The 16,999-nt window shown below is 39.5% G+C and overlaps 1 protein-coding gene and 1 non-coding gene across 4 annotated transcripts in view; one reads left to right on the top strand and one right to left on the bottom strand.

Annotated features, from left to right (window-relative positions):
* c14h20orf27 (chromosome 14 C20orf27 homolog) overlaps window positions 1-16,999 on the bottom strand; it is a 36,643-nt gene that overhangs the window by 2,335 nt on the left and 17,309 nt on the right. For all 3 annotated transcript variants that reach the window (XM_039823022.1, XM_039823021.1, XM_039823023.1), the window contains exons 4-5: window positions 9,853-9,991; window positions 8,143-8,268 (exon numbers count right to left, since the gene is read on the bottom strand). In XM_039823022.1, coding sequence (XP_039678956.1) covers window positions 8,143-8,268; window positions 9,853-9,991 — 265 coding nt within the window. The remainder of the gene's footprint in view (window positions 1-8,142; window positions 8,269-9,852; window positions 9,992-16,999) is intronic.
* On the top strand, window positions 1,813-1,883 carry trnag-gcc. Its single transcript has one exon. It is a non-coding gene; the product is annotated as a tRNA-Gly (tRNA).

Raw genomic sequence — 16,999 nt, 5'->3', positions numbered from 1 at the left:
TTCACTAATCCAACAGGTTCATTAAATACTTTCTCAAAGCTTAGCGAGCAATGGGCAAAATATTTTGGTCTGCAGTTTTCATCCATAGGCATTAGACTTGGTTATACAGTCTAAGGTAATACTTTCTAATATCTGTAATAAGGAGAACAGCTTCATTCTCAAGGCTGTCAGGAAGTTCAACACGCTCCCTTCTCCCCCCCATCAGGATCAGCAACGGCCACTTCATAAAAATTAAAAATGTTATTGCACACTTCAATGTCTTTATCTTTAGTTTTCTGTACTGTTTGATTTTGCCTGACATTTGCACTATTTAGAATGTATTACTGTATTGTACATATTACTTATCTTTTTTTTTTCTTTTTTAATTGTATATAAAACTTATCTTTCTTTATCTTATTTGTATACATTTCTTATCTTTTTATTTTATACTTGTACGTGTCCTCATTGCGCTGTTGGTCGGAGAGAAACGTATTTTCAATTGCTCTGTATGTCTGGCACATATTGGAGAATTGACAATAAAGTTGACTGACTTGATTTTAAACAATATTTGGCTTGCCTTGGAGCCTCAAGCTGGGAGCGTCAAAGTGGGCTGGTTACCCCTGGTACTATATCTGGAACAGCCAGGAGACCCCCGTCTGACAATCTCAGGTTGCTTTGTGCTAAAAAAGGACTGAACGTGTTGTCTGACCACTTTTGAAGGCATAAGGGTTATGTGCTAGCTAAGTGGAAAGCTGGGCCGTGCTAGAGAAGTGGGGAGACGCAATAATGTTTAAGTATAGGGATAACGGCAGACAGGTGCTCCTGAAGGACATTTATAGTGTGGCACTCAGTTGTTCAAATAAACAGTGAAAGAAATAGTTGTACCAAGAATGAAAAAAAGAGAGCTAGAGAGAGAAGTTCAAACCCTGGCTCCTCTCACCTCTGTACAGCTGGCCAAGAGGGTGTAAATGTCTGATTATTGGTTTTGGAAAGTTACAGAAATGGCCACAAATGGACACAGCACCCCCAATCCGAAGTCAGAAAGGCGCAGGAGGAGAGGGTTTCCAAACACCATCTTCCACCTAACAAGTAGCTGATGACACCAGTGCCTTCACATGGTGCCCGCAGTACCTTAAAAATGATTAGCATTAAAACTTACAGGATGCCAGTGAAGGGATGCAAGCATGGGAAGGATGTGTCCTCTTTTTTTCTTGTATTTGTTATTAAAGTCTTGTCGAGCATTTTGAAAACGCTGAAGAGCAACTGACTTTTGGCTGAGACACAAATGAAGAGCATATTTCTCAAGAGGGTTAAAACTGAGCTAATTCTGTCTCCATTGAACCAAACAGTCACTCATTGTCCATTGAAAGGTCACATATATCAGTCACAAACTGTAAGAATATAATCCATGTGTGCACACAGCGTGTGAGAAAGGACTGACTAAGAAACTCTGTTTTGCAACACTTCCCCAACCCCCTCCGAACTGGAAGTATCTGCTTACATGCAGTTTTAGGCCCTCCCACGTGAAACACAGGAAGCCTCCTTTTGAACGGCTCCAGTCTCAAAAGCTTCAGAGCAGGACGCAATAGAGGATCACAGAAATCAGAACAGGCGTCCAAACTATTCACTCTGTACGGTTACGAACTGATCAACCTCTCCAGTTCTCTGTCATGGTGATTATAAACAAGGCAGTGTTGGTATATAATGCGTGCATGCTGAATTAAACACGTACAATGAACATTTGTGAACCACTTGTGATAGGTTTCACAGTTGAGACCTTTTTTTTGTAACTCACTGTTAAATGTTTTTAGTGCACATATGACACATATGTAAGCATTGGTGGTTCAGTGGTAGAATTCTCGCCTGCCACGCGGGAGGCCCGGGTTCGATTCCCGGCCAATGCAACACACTTTTCTTCCCACCCCATTTCCACAATGTAAGCGAATGGTGGTAATGACTGTAGACACACATAAATATACTCAAAATAAAAGAGTACTTTTTTCTTTAGGATTGCAACAAATGGCTATATTCAGTATCAATTCATTATTTTTCGTTTAATTGTTTGATCTTTGAATTGTCAATAAATAGGGAAATCGCCCTTTACAATTTCCCAGAGTAACCCCAAGATGACATCTTCACATTGCTTGTTTGTCCAGACAACAGTCTGAAACCTAGATTTATAATTTACAATGATATCAATGATAGAAAAACAGCAAATCCTCACATCTGAGAAGCTGGAACTGGTAAATATCTGTGTATTTTACTCGATAAGACTTGAATAATTAAGCGATTATAAAAGGAGTTGTATTATTATTTTTTTTACTTCACTTTTTTTTTTTGCCAGTTCATTAATTGGTTTCTGAACTAATGATCTCAATAAATACAACCTTTAAAGATATTAACAGGCTTCATATAATCCATTTATGAAGATTGAAATGTTTGTTTTAAACATGTATGTTCAAATTTTTTAGAACATTTAACTTTAACAACAAATTAAACAAAGAAAAACATAAAAAAAGCTTACGTCTTGATTTCTTTCATGACAAAAACAACTAAAAAAACATGTTCTGATTTCTTCAGCGCTCCCTGGACACCACAACAGTCAGCACAATATTACATCACACGCATCTAAACGCAGTAGTGTAACTAAGAATAACAGCAGAGCTTAATCCTTTGATCTGGTCATCATCCAGGCCTCAATTACACACAGACATCTGGACAGATGTTCAGACAATGATGCGCGAGTAAAAATAAATACTCCCCAAGACAACAACCATTCATCCTCACGCACATATGTGGATGCATACAAAAACACACAATAGCTCTGTTATATATACGCCGGCAATAACGGAAACACACATTCGTCCTCTTTACCTAAGTCTCCATCTGCTGACACAACTGCCAGCATCTAACTTCAGGCTTACTGACGAGAACATGCTAATTCATTACAGGCTCTTCTCTGCCTCAGAGAGCTTTACAATAGCAGGGACCAGAAAATAATCTTACAGTGTAGGAGAGTTGTTTTTACCATCTTTCTGTACACCTAAAGAAGAACTTTTTTTTGGAATTTTATAAAATACCAAGGATTTGATCCCCTTTCTTGATATTTTAAAACAAACTTTTATCACAAGTTTTTTTGTAAAAACAAATGCAAACCACATTTTGCTTCCTATTTTTAGTGCTGTTAAAATGACCCAGGGTACAGAGTCACCAGTAGGAGGCAGTAGCACACCGATTACAGTTGTTCTCAATTGCTTTGGCACATTTTCTGACTTCAAAACTTACTGAGTCAAAACTCCAAGTACAATCCTCACACCACGTGATACATTCAGCACATCACTATGTGACCTGCAAAAGGTGATTACTCAATCAAAATAATTAACTCCTGTTTCAAATGTAAATAAACCCATCAATGAATAAATCACTGCCATCCATACAAACGGTTCTTTTACCATTGCTTAGACCAGTGGTTCTCAACCTTTTTTGGACCAGCACCCCTATCCACTATCCAGGTCCCTAACCCCCCCCCCCCTTCAAATATTATGTAGGCTAACTGCACCGAATATTAATGATTACGCCCTAATATAGGCCTATTATTGTTATCAAAAATAATCAAAAAATCAAATCATTGAATGACAAACAACACATGTATTAGTTTCCCAGGTATCAAACAAGCCATGTGAATAGAAATTATATATATTTACAGGTTTTTAAAAAAATGCAACCATTTGACATTCAAATTAAATAACAGCAGCCAATCAGAACGACTAGATATGTAACATTCAAACTATAATTAGGTATTATCAAAAGGCCTGCTGCATGTCCCTGGTGTGAACCTCAGCACCTTTATAAGGTGACTATAATTGGAATGTCCTTTGTTGTTTGTGAAGTGACCTTGGGTGTTGCGCTTTAAATAAAATGTATTATTATTATTATTATTACTATTACAAACACTAACGGTAGCCAATCAGAAACAGCTAGCAATTTAACATTCAAATCTATTTTTCATTCAAATCTAAAATCGAATTGTTCCAACGGAAAACAAGCTGGCACTTATCAAGGTAAAAGCAGGATCACACACACACACACACACACACACACACACACACACACACACACACACACACACACACACACACACACACACACACACACACACACACACACACACACACACACACACACACACACAAAAGTATTTTGGTGATGACAAACGACTTGAAGAACGACACCTACTGCTGAATGGACATAAGTTTACAACCTTTGAAAGATAGTGAGAGCCCTTATTTGATGCTTAGAAGAGTCTAGGTTAGAAGAGTATAGGTTTGTTATCGCCTGTCTTCCGAGTAAATAGCAGAAAAAAACGTTTGGAGAAACCCTCATATCGCGGTGTGTTTGGTGGAGGTGTGAGAATCCCGTACAGTAAACTTTCGCTTCCATAAGACAGTTTTAAAACACCAAACACAAGCTCTGAACTACCCGTGAGTTTGTGAACCAGTTAAATGTTTGCCAAACAACAACGCACAGTCGATATCTCTCGCACGTCTCTTTTCTTTCCCTTTCTCCATGAAATGAAGCTGCCTTCAGGTGCAGTAGGAAACGTGTTCTATAAACAATCTGACGAAAAACGGTTACTGTGAAATATAAAGTCTACTTGTGCTACATTGGGGGAGGGTTAAAGAATACAACAGGACGTCACGGCGATTCAAATCTGAACGCAGCTTCACGCTGAAGTACAGAGCTCATTTAAGATGATGCTCTGACGTCCCGTTTCCATGAAGGTAGCACGGAGTTGCGCCAAACTAAGCTGACAGAAGCACAGGAGAGTTATGATACCTGTCTCATCCAGTCGCAGTGCTGTAAACTGGCAGCTTTTAATGTTGCAGACCACTGATTTTTTTAGTAGTTTAAGTGTAAACATGTAGTGTTATTGTGAATCTTTGGTTTAAACTAGCTTTCAAACAAACGCCCCCCAAGGGCACCTCAACGCCCCCCTTTCCAAAATATTGCTTCTAACGCCCCCCATCATCTTCTGAACGGCCCCTGGGGGGCGGTACCGCCCCGTTGAGAAATACTGGCTTAGACCAAGACAGTCAAAATGCAAAGGCATCTTGTCAAATGACAGTGTACTCTAAAAGGGTGACAGTGACCCTGTGTAATATTGTCCAGTTGCTAACATTGTATATTCAGGCAGCTGAAGAGAAATGATGTCAGCCATGGCACACACTATACTTGCTCAATGTACAAACGTTTGTACACACACAAAGGAAACGTACAGAAACGTACAAAACTTCTGGCATGACGCAGCCCCTACAACACGTGTCAAACTCAAGGCCCGCGGGCCGAACACGGCCCCTCTCAGATTTTGATCTGGCTCGCAGATCAATTTAGATTCACAATATATTTTGGCTCACCTAGTTGTACGCCAAAACCAAAAAGACTGGACTGTTTTCAAACTCCAATTACGTTAACACTCAGAGCCGAACTTGGCAGATTTACATCCATATACATACAGCCTAAATCTATTCATCTGAAAGGTTTATAGCAAATTAATGCAAACTATTATGATCTGCAAGGCTTACTCAATGCATTTTGTGCCAAAGCAATGACAAATGACTATAGTCATGTCAACAACTGACCTAATGTTTATATAGTCATATAATTTGACTAAGTTTAATAGTCATTCGATGATTGTGCCAAAGCGATTGAGAAAAATTGTAAAATACAACTGTCATTTCTCACTATAAAACTAAAAGAGAAAGAAATAAGAGACTCCCAGATGTTAGGAGTCAGCTGTAGTAAAAACTAACGGGCTTCAAAATGTTGCGATCAAATTAGTGTGAAAGAACTTGCTGGTAAAATGCAATAAAATATATTCTGACATTAAAATGTGCTCATTTCAAACTCTGGATGAGGACTCTCTTTTGGAGAAAATTCAAAAAAAAAAAAATACTAAAAAGTAGGGCTGAACAATTAGTCAATTAATCGATAGTTGAAATGTATTAGCAGTTATTTTGAAAGACGATTCATTTTTAAGTAATTTTTTCAAGTTTTTTGATCATACACAACAAAGAATTAAATCCCCCTTTCAATACCATGGATATAGTGCCACTCGACCAGTCATGCCAAAACACCTATTTATGAACTATTTATTTTATGGAAAATAATCTCAAAATGAAATAGCCCCAATGTGGTGTCAACATAAAACACATTGCTTTCTAGCCGGAGAGCGGAGTTCACTTTGCGTCAAAAACAAAATACTTTTACCAAAGAAACAAAGAAACTCGTTCGTTCCTTGGGAGGATTTTAAAATGTTGAGTCTTAACAGCACAAAATAAGTTTTTGAATTTTGGTGTTTCCACTCAGGTAATGTGTGCAAATTAAAAGTATGCACAAAAACAAGTGGATGTAAACACTTTCAGTTCCCAACAGTTAAACAAGCCACAAAAGTTCATCTGAAAGCTAAAGCAATTCTTACCGCTGAGGCCCTGTTTACACGATGACGCTCGCAGGTGAAAACTACAAAATATTTTATCAGATGTGTCTTTCGTTTATACGGCGACAGCATTTCTGGGGCTTAAAAACGCAAAAAAGTGAAACCACCCTCCAGAGTGGAAATCTAAGCGGTGTGGAGAGAGACGAGAGTAGGTATATTTAAATTAGGGCTGTGAATCGATTAAAAAATGTAATCGAATTAATTACATACTCTGTGATTAATTAATCGCATACATAATTAACGGTGCCTGAACCGATACTTTTTAAGAAAGTAAAAAAAGAAAAAAGAAGGGTACTAAACAACAGTCGGTGACATTAAAGAAGGGCTTGTTTATTGCTAAGGCCATATGGTCAAAATTAAATGATTTGATAATAATCTATAACAATAACTTATTTCACTAGTAAATTGCTGTTGAACGATAAAAACAACCACCAGATGGGAACAGGACATTTACAATAACTTCAAATGCACCACGAGGCTGTAGTTTACCAGTTTCATTGAACGCACCGTCTGTGTTGTTTTTCCAACGGCAGCTGCAGATTGTTAGCCTAGAAATCTAGACGCACCCTAGTGGCAGCTGGCTTGTCAGGCTAGCAGATTGTTCCATACCGGTGTTGAATCCTCTACAGTAAAACAGTCAAACTTTACACCGTTTAGCGTTAGCTGTCAGCATTTTAACAGTGTTTAATCCAGCTACTAGCTAGCGGTAGGCTAACGTTAGCTGCTGTCGAGTATAGTGTTAACTAGCGTCACGTGCAGCGGTGTTTGTGTTGCCTGTATCGTCCGTTTCAGAGCATCAGAGAGAAGAGCAGACATATCAGTGGCACCAGATTTCGGTAGCCAGGGTTGGCAGGAAGAAGTAACAAGTAGCTAAATGTTCCAATCAATGATCCAGGCAGCACATTCTCGTCTCCCTCCTTCATTTGACAGTCGAATAGTGGCTAGAATGGCTCCGGGTCAAACGTCAATATGGAATGGATTAATCTGCCTTATTTTTTTTAACGCGTTATTTTTTGTCAGATTAATTAATCGAAATTAACGCGTTATTTTCACAGCCCTAATTTAAATGATTTCGACAATGTGGATAAGGTTGTTATAGTTCGATGACCATTTGTAGGCTATTCATTTGAGCCAGCTGCCAGAGTAGGCTACAAGGTCGCGAATGAAGAGAAAGAGAGAGAGTGAGTGGCAGCTGGCAGAGGAGGGTCTGCTTCAGCCTCCTCTGCTCACTGCCTCTCGCTCTCAAGCAGCTGCGAGGCTCAGGATATTGGTAGTGCTCCCGTGGGTGCTGTGGCTTATCACGGTCGACTGTCGGTCATCATCAGACAAACATGCAACTCCACCTCTTCGTCTGTCCAGACAAAATTGTCAGCTTTTGTTGTTCGCTTCGACATGTTTTGGTTTTTAGCGCTACTAAGGAGAGAAGTAGAAGGTTCTATGCAGGCGCGCAGACTTGGTGGTGTTGTGTGGCAGTGCCACCTAGCCGCCTGGCGTGCATACTACATCGAATTTCATACACTTTTGCGTCACCATATGCACGCAGATTCTCCCCCAAAAAACTCTTGTCTAAACGCGGAATAAAAAGTGAGAACGCAACGCCACTTTTGCGTTTTCTCTTCAGATCGTTTCCGTCTAAACATGGCCTTATATCTGTAAAGTAGCCTCACCCATGACTCTGGCGTGAACTTTGACTTTAACACAGATGTCCTGGTTGGTCTCGCTCTGCAGCAGCACCTCCTCACACAGAACTCCCTCCTGCTGGGCCATGTACTCGCACGTCACCTTCAGACCTCCTGGGAAACACAGAGACAGAAAGAAACACAAAGAAGATGAAGAGAGATTGGATTTCCTCTTTATTGCAGAGTTTTACTTCACACACGTAACACACTTATTTTGTTGTATCTCTGCGTGAGGTGATGTTTTGAATATGGATCTGACTGATACTAGACACACAATCATGTGGTCAAGAGAACCAAATGATGGGAAAACCCCCCCGACTAAAACACACACACACACACACACACACACACACACACACACACACACACACACACACACACACACACACACACACACACACACACACACACACACACACACACACACACACGTTAACATCATATACACAGTATGAGTAGAGTGTAATACAGTATAAAGAGTGTGGCAGTAAGCTGAAGGTAAAGGTCAGTAACCTGCTTTAGTTACAGGCATTTAGTGGGAAGGACTCCCAGAAACATTAGAGGATCACCTTTGACCCAATTTAGCAGATTTGGTGGCGGGGGGTGGGAGTCCAGTAGAGAGGGTTTACCACCTCTGACAGCACGACGAGTGACAAGAATTCAGGACAAACAAAAGTGTTTGAAAGTGAGTTTTGTTGTAATGACTGACGGATTGCTGAGCGAAAAAAAACGGTCTCAGCTGTCTGTTCCTGTAATCCTCAGCCATCTGGTCGGACCTCAGCAGCCTGTTACAGTGCCGCTGAGAGTCCCTTGTAAAGTATTTGACATCAGGTCTGCCTGCAATAAAACTGACTGAATGAATGTTGCATTGTATGGGGATTAGGGAAGATAACTAACATTAAGAAAAGTAATTAAAAAGGGGATTTATGTAATGAATGACATTTAGGAGCTCTTCAAGGAACTTAAGATCTGTGACTGTAACTTGTGACTTGCACTTAATATCAAATCTGATTTTACTGTTGTGGATTGACTATTTTTATTTGCCTTTGGCGTTTATTATGTCACAATGCAATCAAATGTGTTTTAATATGTTGTGTTCTTACTGTTTTGGTTTTTACTTTGTGATGTCCGGATTACTGGCAAGGGGATTTTTCATCCGTAAAATGTCTAGTTCAGTTCATTTTATGGCCACAATTTTAAAAATAAAAAGTAATTAAAGGGGTCCTTGTAAATAATTCATGTTTATGCTTATGTTAAAAATTATAATATATTCCATTATTTGAATTTTGTTTTTAATATTAGCCTTAAAAACAGTAACAATTGGGCTACATTACAAAGTAATCCTTAAGTATGACATTGACAAATTACCTTATCCAACCTGCACATACAGCAATTAAGCTTTAGAGGAGTAGCGAGTGAATTACAGGCTTTTTTGCCCTGGATTTGGCAATTTGGAAGTTGTCAGAGCTGTGTGCTGTCTGAAAGAGAAGACTGCAGACACTACTAAGCAAACTAGGCTCCCTGTCGGTCTTTCTCCAACTAGTGTGCAGAGTCCAAAAAAGCTGCAATATACAGTTCACTGTTCTGTGGTTGATAGACTTGAATAGAATTCAGGGCAAGCATAGTGTGAAGTAAGTTCTTTTAGATGCACTCTCTGCTGTGTTTATTCAAGTTATGTTTTTTCCTCCATGATCTTACCATCTGGTACCGGTGTGATATCAGTGATCCGGAGGTGTGGACTGGGTACTGGTGCTGGACATACATCCTTCCCCAGAGCGGGGACCTCGGGCAAGGTGAACACTATTTCATACCGGTGCTGCGTCTTTAGGAAACCAACCTACAGTGAGGGAGAGATATTTAGAGAGTTGAAAGGGAAAGAGACAAGTAAAGAAAACAATGGCGGTCTTTCTCTCTCCCACAAAGTTTGGACTAATCCGACTGTGACATAGGGAGAGGGAAACCGGCTTTGGCTTGGCCTCACATGGCATAGTGCAAATCCATTACAGCTCAATAATAAAGGATTAATTTCTATGAGAAAAATGGATAACTAATTCTCATAAGCCTTACACTGTTGGGCTGAGCTTTCTGTGAAGGAGTCCTCTAATTGAATTCAATAGTTATTGCTCTGGCAATCTTAATCCCCCTCACCTCTGCCAAATTGGCAATTTCAGCCTGATGGGAAGTAAACTAAATTACCTCCTGGATTTTACTCAATTCCAAAATCTTCCAATAATTCTTTCCCTTGTGAAAAAGATTTGTCAGTAATTCAAGAGCTTAATCTTATTTGTGGTTACACCTTCTACAGCAGTTTGGAGGATGTAGTAAGGACTCTCCAAAAGCTCGACCACCCAAACATGGACGCAAGCATGTTCAAATTCAAAAATCGGCATGGATTTTCTGTGTGGTGGCAATGAACAAGTTGAGTATCTCTGACCTTTGCTGATCTTTAGCATAGCCGGAGCTAGATCTGCAATGATTAGTCGATCAACAGAAGATTAATATGCAACTTTTCTGATAATTGTCAAGTATTCCATGATTTCAGCTTCTCCAATCTGAGAATTGTCTGCTTTTCTCGGTTTTATAAACTGAATATATCTTTAGGTTTTGGAAAACAAGAAGATGGCACTTTGACTGTGATAAACATATTTTACTATTGTCTGATATTTTACAGACTAAGCAATTAATATTCAAAATAATAGATTAATCAATAATGACAATATTCGTTCGTTGAAGATTCCTTTCCAAAATTCAGAAAGTACACTTAATTATTCAATTTAAAGGGAATTGTAGCCACAAAAAAGATTTAAGTAAAAGAAGTTATTTGATTGGTTCGTCAACAGAAAATTAAATAACTGATTTGTTTCAGTCACTTATTAAGCAAAAAACACCAAACATTATCTGATTTCAGCTTCTCAACGGAATAGGTTTTGCTTTATTCTGATTTATATCACTGAATTTTGAATATCTTTGGGTTTTGGGACTGCTGTTCGGACACAACAAACAATTTGAGGACTTCGCCTTTGGATCTTGGAACTAGTGATGGGCATTTCTTGACATTTTACAACGATTAACTAAATAATAAAAAAAAATGATCAACAGATTAATCAATAAGAAAACAATCAGTCGCAGCCCTATTCAAGATCATCCATAAGGTTGAGTCATATAAAATTATTTTAAGAAGGAGAACAAAAGAAAAAACGGGTTCCAAATTGTTATTATACATAACTGACACAACCAAACGCAACACTCCTGTTGCTAAGGCACACAGCACAATTCACACCTTTGCAATTCATACTACCCCTATGCAAAATTTAAAAGGAGACTAGACGGTAGGGAAGTGAGAGCAAGAGCAACAGACGGGTAGAGAGAGGGGAGTGATGTAGAGGTAGGTGCCTAACATTTAGCAAAGAGAAAAATTCATGAGGGAGCCGTCACAGAGAGAAGTGAAGAAAGCCTCACAGAGGAGTCAGAATAAAAAAAGAGAGACAGCGAGAGAGAGGAGGAGACCGCAGGGAAGTGCAGGCATGAAGAGATAAGCCTAAAAACCCTCCAGCTAGAGCTGCAAACGGCAGCTCCATCCCCACACAAGCCCTGGTTAAAGCAGCAGAGCAGAGACTGCAGACAGCATGAAGTGGGAAGAGCACTGCACAGAAAAATCATTCTGTGAGCATAGTCCCACGCATGTCCAGACACTGTGAACTGCCTCTGAAAAATTGATGTAATATGAATGTGATGCTGCAGATTTGGACCAAAAGAGAGGTTGGTTGATTTAATGATGGAGACCAAGGAGTGATAACCAATGTGAAACATTTCAGTAAGTATTCTCCGTACACCTCCAGCTGCCCCTCCAGTCACCGGTCCTTCAAGCTCCTGAAGTTGGCGAACAACATCTACCTCATTGGACTCATCTCTGGTGGGGATGAGTCCGCCTACAGGTGGGAGATTGACCACCTGGTGACCTGGTGCAGTCAGAACAACCTGGAGCTAAACGCTCTGAAGACAGTGGAGACGGTTGTGGATTTCCAGAAAGACGCAGCCCCACCCACCCTCATCGCCCTGGGTGACTCCACAATCAACATTGTGGAGATCTATCATCTCCCAGGACCTCAAAAATGCACAACAGAGCATCTACTTCCTGCCGCAGCTGAAGAAGTTCAACCTGTCAAAGACAGTGATGGTGCACTTCTACACTGCCATCATTGAGTCCATCCTCACCTGCTCCATCACCATCTGGTACGCTGCTGACACTGCTAAAGACAAGGGCAGACTGCAGCGAATCATCTGCTCTACTGTGAAAGTGATTGGCTGAAATCCGCCATCCTTCCAGGACCTGTAAGCCTCTAGGACACAGGAGGCGGACGGGAAAGATTGTTGTCAATCCCTCCCACCCAGGTTACAAACTTTTTAAACCTCTCCCCTCTGGCAGGAACTGCGGTCCATCAGGACCAAAACCTCACGCCACGAGAACAGTTTCTTCCCGATTTCCCTGGGCCTAATCAACAAAGCCCGGGACCCCCAGTGACAGACTCTGACAGACTCTTAATCTAAAAGAAATATACCTAATAAATCTATTTTGTATGGTCTTGACTATAGCAGTACTTTGCCTTATTATTTATTGCTTCTTTGATTACATTTATTGTATGCACCAAATACACCAAGGCAAATTCCTTGCAAGTGAAAACTTGCTTTAGTAATAAATATGATTCTGATTCATTTGAAGTCTAACTTAAGAGTGTTCTACTGAACAATGACATGTCATTTTTTTAAATGTTCTATGTGTAACACTGGGAGTCGGACACACCCAGAGAAAAAAATTAGTCATCCAAAACAATGGTGCAATTCTTTACTCAACTTGAGGGGAAATACCACACATTTTATGAAGTTGTATGTCCAGTTCACCAAGACGATTTAGTCAGTATTTATGAACATGCAACAGTCTTTACTAACTAGAAGCTGGACATCCTTACATTTGAGATGTCACTGGGAAAAAATTAGGGCTGCAGCTATCGATTATTTTAGTAATCCGAGTATTCTACCGATTATTCCATCGATTAATCGAGTATTCGGATAAGAAATACTTTTGTTTTATTGAAGAGCAATAATTAACAATAGTTTGGTTAAATTTTTGGAAAAAGCAACATTTTTATTGCCTACATTGCTTACAATATCATATCTCAAAAAACTAAACATTAAGTGCATTCAAGTTTTTTTAAAGAAAACTTTTTCAAAGACATCAACCTCAAACTAAGGCATACATTAAACATACATAAAGATTACATTAAGTTGTGCAACTTAACTTTCAGTTTCAACCTGAGACTGATCTGTATATAGGCCTATATGTAAATATTAGTTATACTAAACCTATTTTTATTTATATAATTGATTACAATGCTAAACAGCTCTGTTACACTTATGCTAGTAGATCGCTGATCAGCTGTTTCTCCGTGGAGAGAGAGAGAGAGAGAGAGAGAGAGAGAGAGAGAGAGAGAGAGACAAAAAATGGTGCTCAACAATCAGCTGTTTTTCCGAAGGGATAGTCAACGCGTCAGCTCTTTAGATCAGATTGTAGTCACCACTACGTATTTTCTTGTCTTTGTTTTTGGTAGTTGTTGCGTTTGGTGTAGTTTCATCGTCCATACGACTCTGTGATTCACTTTTGTCGGTCCGCTTCGTAGAATGGATGATTAAGTCAAACTCAAATGTTTTCTGTTGAGATGCTAAAGCACTGACGTCGTGCTATTATTGTGGTAAGCTAGTTCGATTTTGCAGTAGACATACTGTACAGAGTTTTAATTACATTTGAACTGATTCCAAACTTTGGACACTTTCTGTTGTTTTCTCCAGCCTGTCTCTTCTCTTAGCCCCTCGCTATTTATTTGTCGCCAGCAGCAGGCTGAGCAGCATACAACGTTGGTAACATTGATTTAACGAAGCTTTGAGGCAAGTCACCTATAAAAGAACTGTGCTGAACTGAGGAAACGCCATCATAATTAAGGATGCGATTGATTTAAGTCCAATATTCACTCTTCTTTGAGCTCTGTTTTGTTCTCCACCAACTCCTGAGGGAAATGTCTGCCTCTTTAGCTGTTAAAATGCTCCACTATGTTTACCAGTTGGTAACTAACTGTGTCTGTCTTCTGTTTGGTACTAAGCAGGTAACATACAGTGGGTTTATTAGAGCTTGTTTGCTGAAGACAACTGCCTATTGCACCTGTAAACAACGCTAATGAGAGTGGTGAACCAAAACAGTAAAGTTCTTAGATCCGTTGTCATTATAAAAATATGAATTGCTGCTCTAAACCAAAACTGAACACAAGTATAGCCCTTTCTTATTTCCATTCTCTTTTCTTATGGCAATTTTTCCTGTAGGCAGCCACATATCCTTGAAGTCATTAACCCTTAATCTGGTTACTCACAGTAATATGATTATAGTTAATGTGCATGTTAACCTACTGATAAAGCTCATAAACGTAATCTGCAAGTCTATAAACATGGCTGTCCTGAGTCACTCAAATAATTTCCATATGGGATCTGCAGCCACACTTTTTCCAGCTGATCTCTGCAGCACTGACAGCTGATTATGTCCATTATCAGCATCAGATACTAAAAGCACACAAAAACACCACCAAGGATTTTGTGTTTGATTCTATGTGACCCCGCTTGACGCAGTGACATACAGACATTGTGAAATTCAAATTACCCTATTCAAAACTGGTATTCATACAGCTGTTGCATGCATACCACTTCCATCCCACACACTCCCACCTCATATTTGGTCTGTACAACCCCCCCCCCGACCATTTCCATAGCAACACCACCCCCCTCTCCTCCTCAGCTCCAAGATGAGCCACGACGCCGGGCTGACAGCACTCTGTGCCCACTCTCAAGCGCGCTTAAAGAGCTTTGTGAAACACACTCGCACAAACTCACACTGCTCTGTAACTGTGAAGGTCACAGCCAAGTTTGTAGTCCATCTACACATGCACAAGCAGCTTTTTAGCAAATCGATTTGGCTGTGAAATAGTTTCAAAGCTTGGAAAGGCTTAGCTACAGTGAGTGAACGTACAAAACCTTCGTTTGGAATTTTGGTCTAACTGAGAAATGGCAGAAGAAGAAGGCCAACCTGAAAGGCTCCTGATTGTGTTTGGTGTTTATTAGAGCAGATATACCATCCAAGTTTAGTGTACTTCAACCAACATTTACCACGATATAGCAGGTTTTCTGGTAATTCAAAAAATAAATAGTCAATATGAACCCTAACCCACATGGTAAAGCCTAGTTTTGTATACTCCTGCGTGAATTAAATACTTGACATATGAAAAGTATTTTTCCTCATTTTACCAAGAACTTTAGTGCAAAATGAACATAACGTGCAAGTACCAGAACGTAAAGCGTCATCCAAATTGCGTAAATACTGCTGTAACGCCCGCTGCAACGCCGAAACAATATAGGAAAACATACATATGATAGACTTTTTCATATCATTTTGATATACTGTATATCGTCATATCACCCAGCCTTAATTTAAGTGGTTGAATTCATCAACTAAAACGAGAAGGTAAGTGACAGTAAAAAGAGAGAAAAGGAGACCAAAGAATAATATTGATTTAAATGATTCTAGGACTTACTCTGCCTGCAGGCAGGAAATCTTTTTTGAAAACGTAAGCTACTTGAGATGCACTTAGTTTTGTGTGCCAGCCACTAGAAGGTTAACAAATCCATGACTTGTTAGATAAATCATGTGGTGTCGGTCCTCTGCCCGTGTGCATGTTTTTTCTCAAACATTTAAATCAGTGCTTTTGAATTGTTTTCACATTAGGAGCTATTATTCACCTGTACATAGGCGAGGTTCTTATTTTTTCCTTTTTAGTGTCCTCATCCAACATCTAAAAACAAGACTTAGAGTCTGCAGCCAAGCTAGCAGCTCTGTAAAGCCCAGCGATGCTTTGAGCTACATGCTAACATTAGCAGCACTTTAACATGCTCAATGGTAACATGCAGATGTTTAATAATTAGGTTTACCATGGTTTCCATCTTAATTTAGCGTATTAGCATGCTAACATTAGCCCTGAGGCTAATGTGAAGGTCATTCATTTTTCGAGTATTTGGTCATAAACCAAAGTATTGGACAAATTAAAATTTGATCTGATGGTGGCGCTAGACGGAAAGTCATTTCATTCGAAAACACAAATGTTAACCTCATGGTGGTGCTATAGGAAAACCACCAAAGTCATTGGGATTCATCCTCTAAGGACTTTGTTGAGATATTTCTGTTTCATGTCCTGTGCTCAAATCCAGCCAAGGATCTTTGCAGCAAAGTATCCCTTATGTTTCTTCCTGGAATTTCAATGCTAATAATAGTGCAATGGTGAATAAGTATTCACAGTAATATTAATTACTAACAAATAGAATAAAGCCATGAATAACTGCATCTATGACAATGTAGGATTGAAGAGCTGTAAAAAAAAAACAAAAAAAAAAACAGCAATCTCAAAGAAATAAATGAGCTATGTTTTAATTGAACATGAGGGAACACGTTTCATTGATGCAACCCTTCATTAGCATCACAAACACCAGCAGCTTCCATGTTAATGAAGTCTGCCCAGCTGAAACAAGTTAACGGTCACTGATCGTCAAATTTAAGACACAGAAGTACATTTGTCTTTTCCACAGGCTCCTGTTATTACAGTTTTTGAAGTTTTTTTGGAGCCGGTGGCACCTTCTGTTGCTGTTGCTTGGCTCCTACATTGAGCTCCTCCAGAGTTTAAGAGCTGACAGCAAAAAAAACAGATGAGAAGTCTGATATCATTGTTTTCTGCCTTTATAGCCGACAGAGGAGATTAAC

This window comes from Perca fluviatilis, chromosome 14, assembly GCF_010015445.1.
Source record: "Perca fluviatilis chromosome 14, GENO_Pfluv_1.0, whole genome shotgun sequence".
Classification (NCBI taxonomy): domain Eukaryota; kingdom Metazoa; phylum Chordata; class Actinopteri; order Perciformes; family Percidae; genus Perca; species Perca fluviatilis.
Note: the sequence above shows the minus strand (reverse complement) of the source record. Positions and strands in the feature narration are given on the sequence as shown.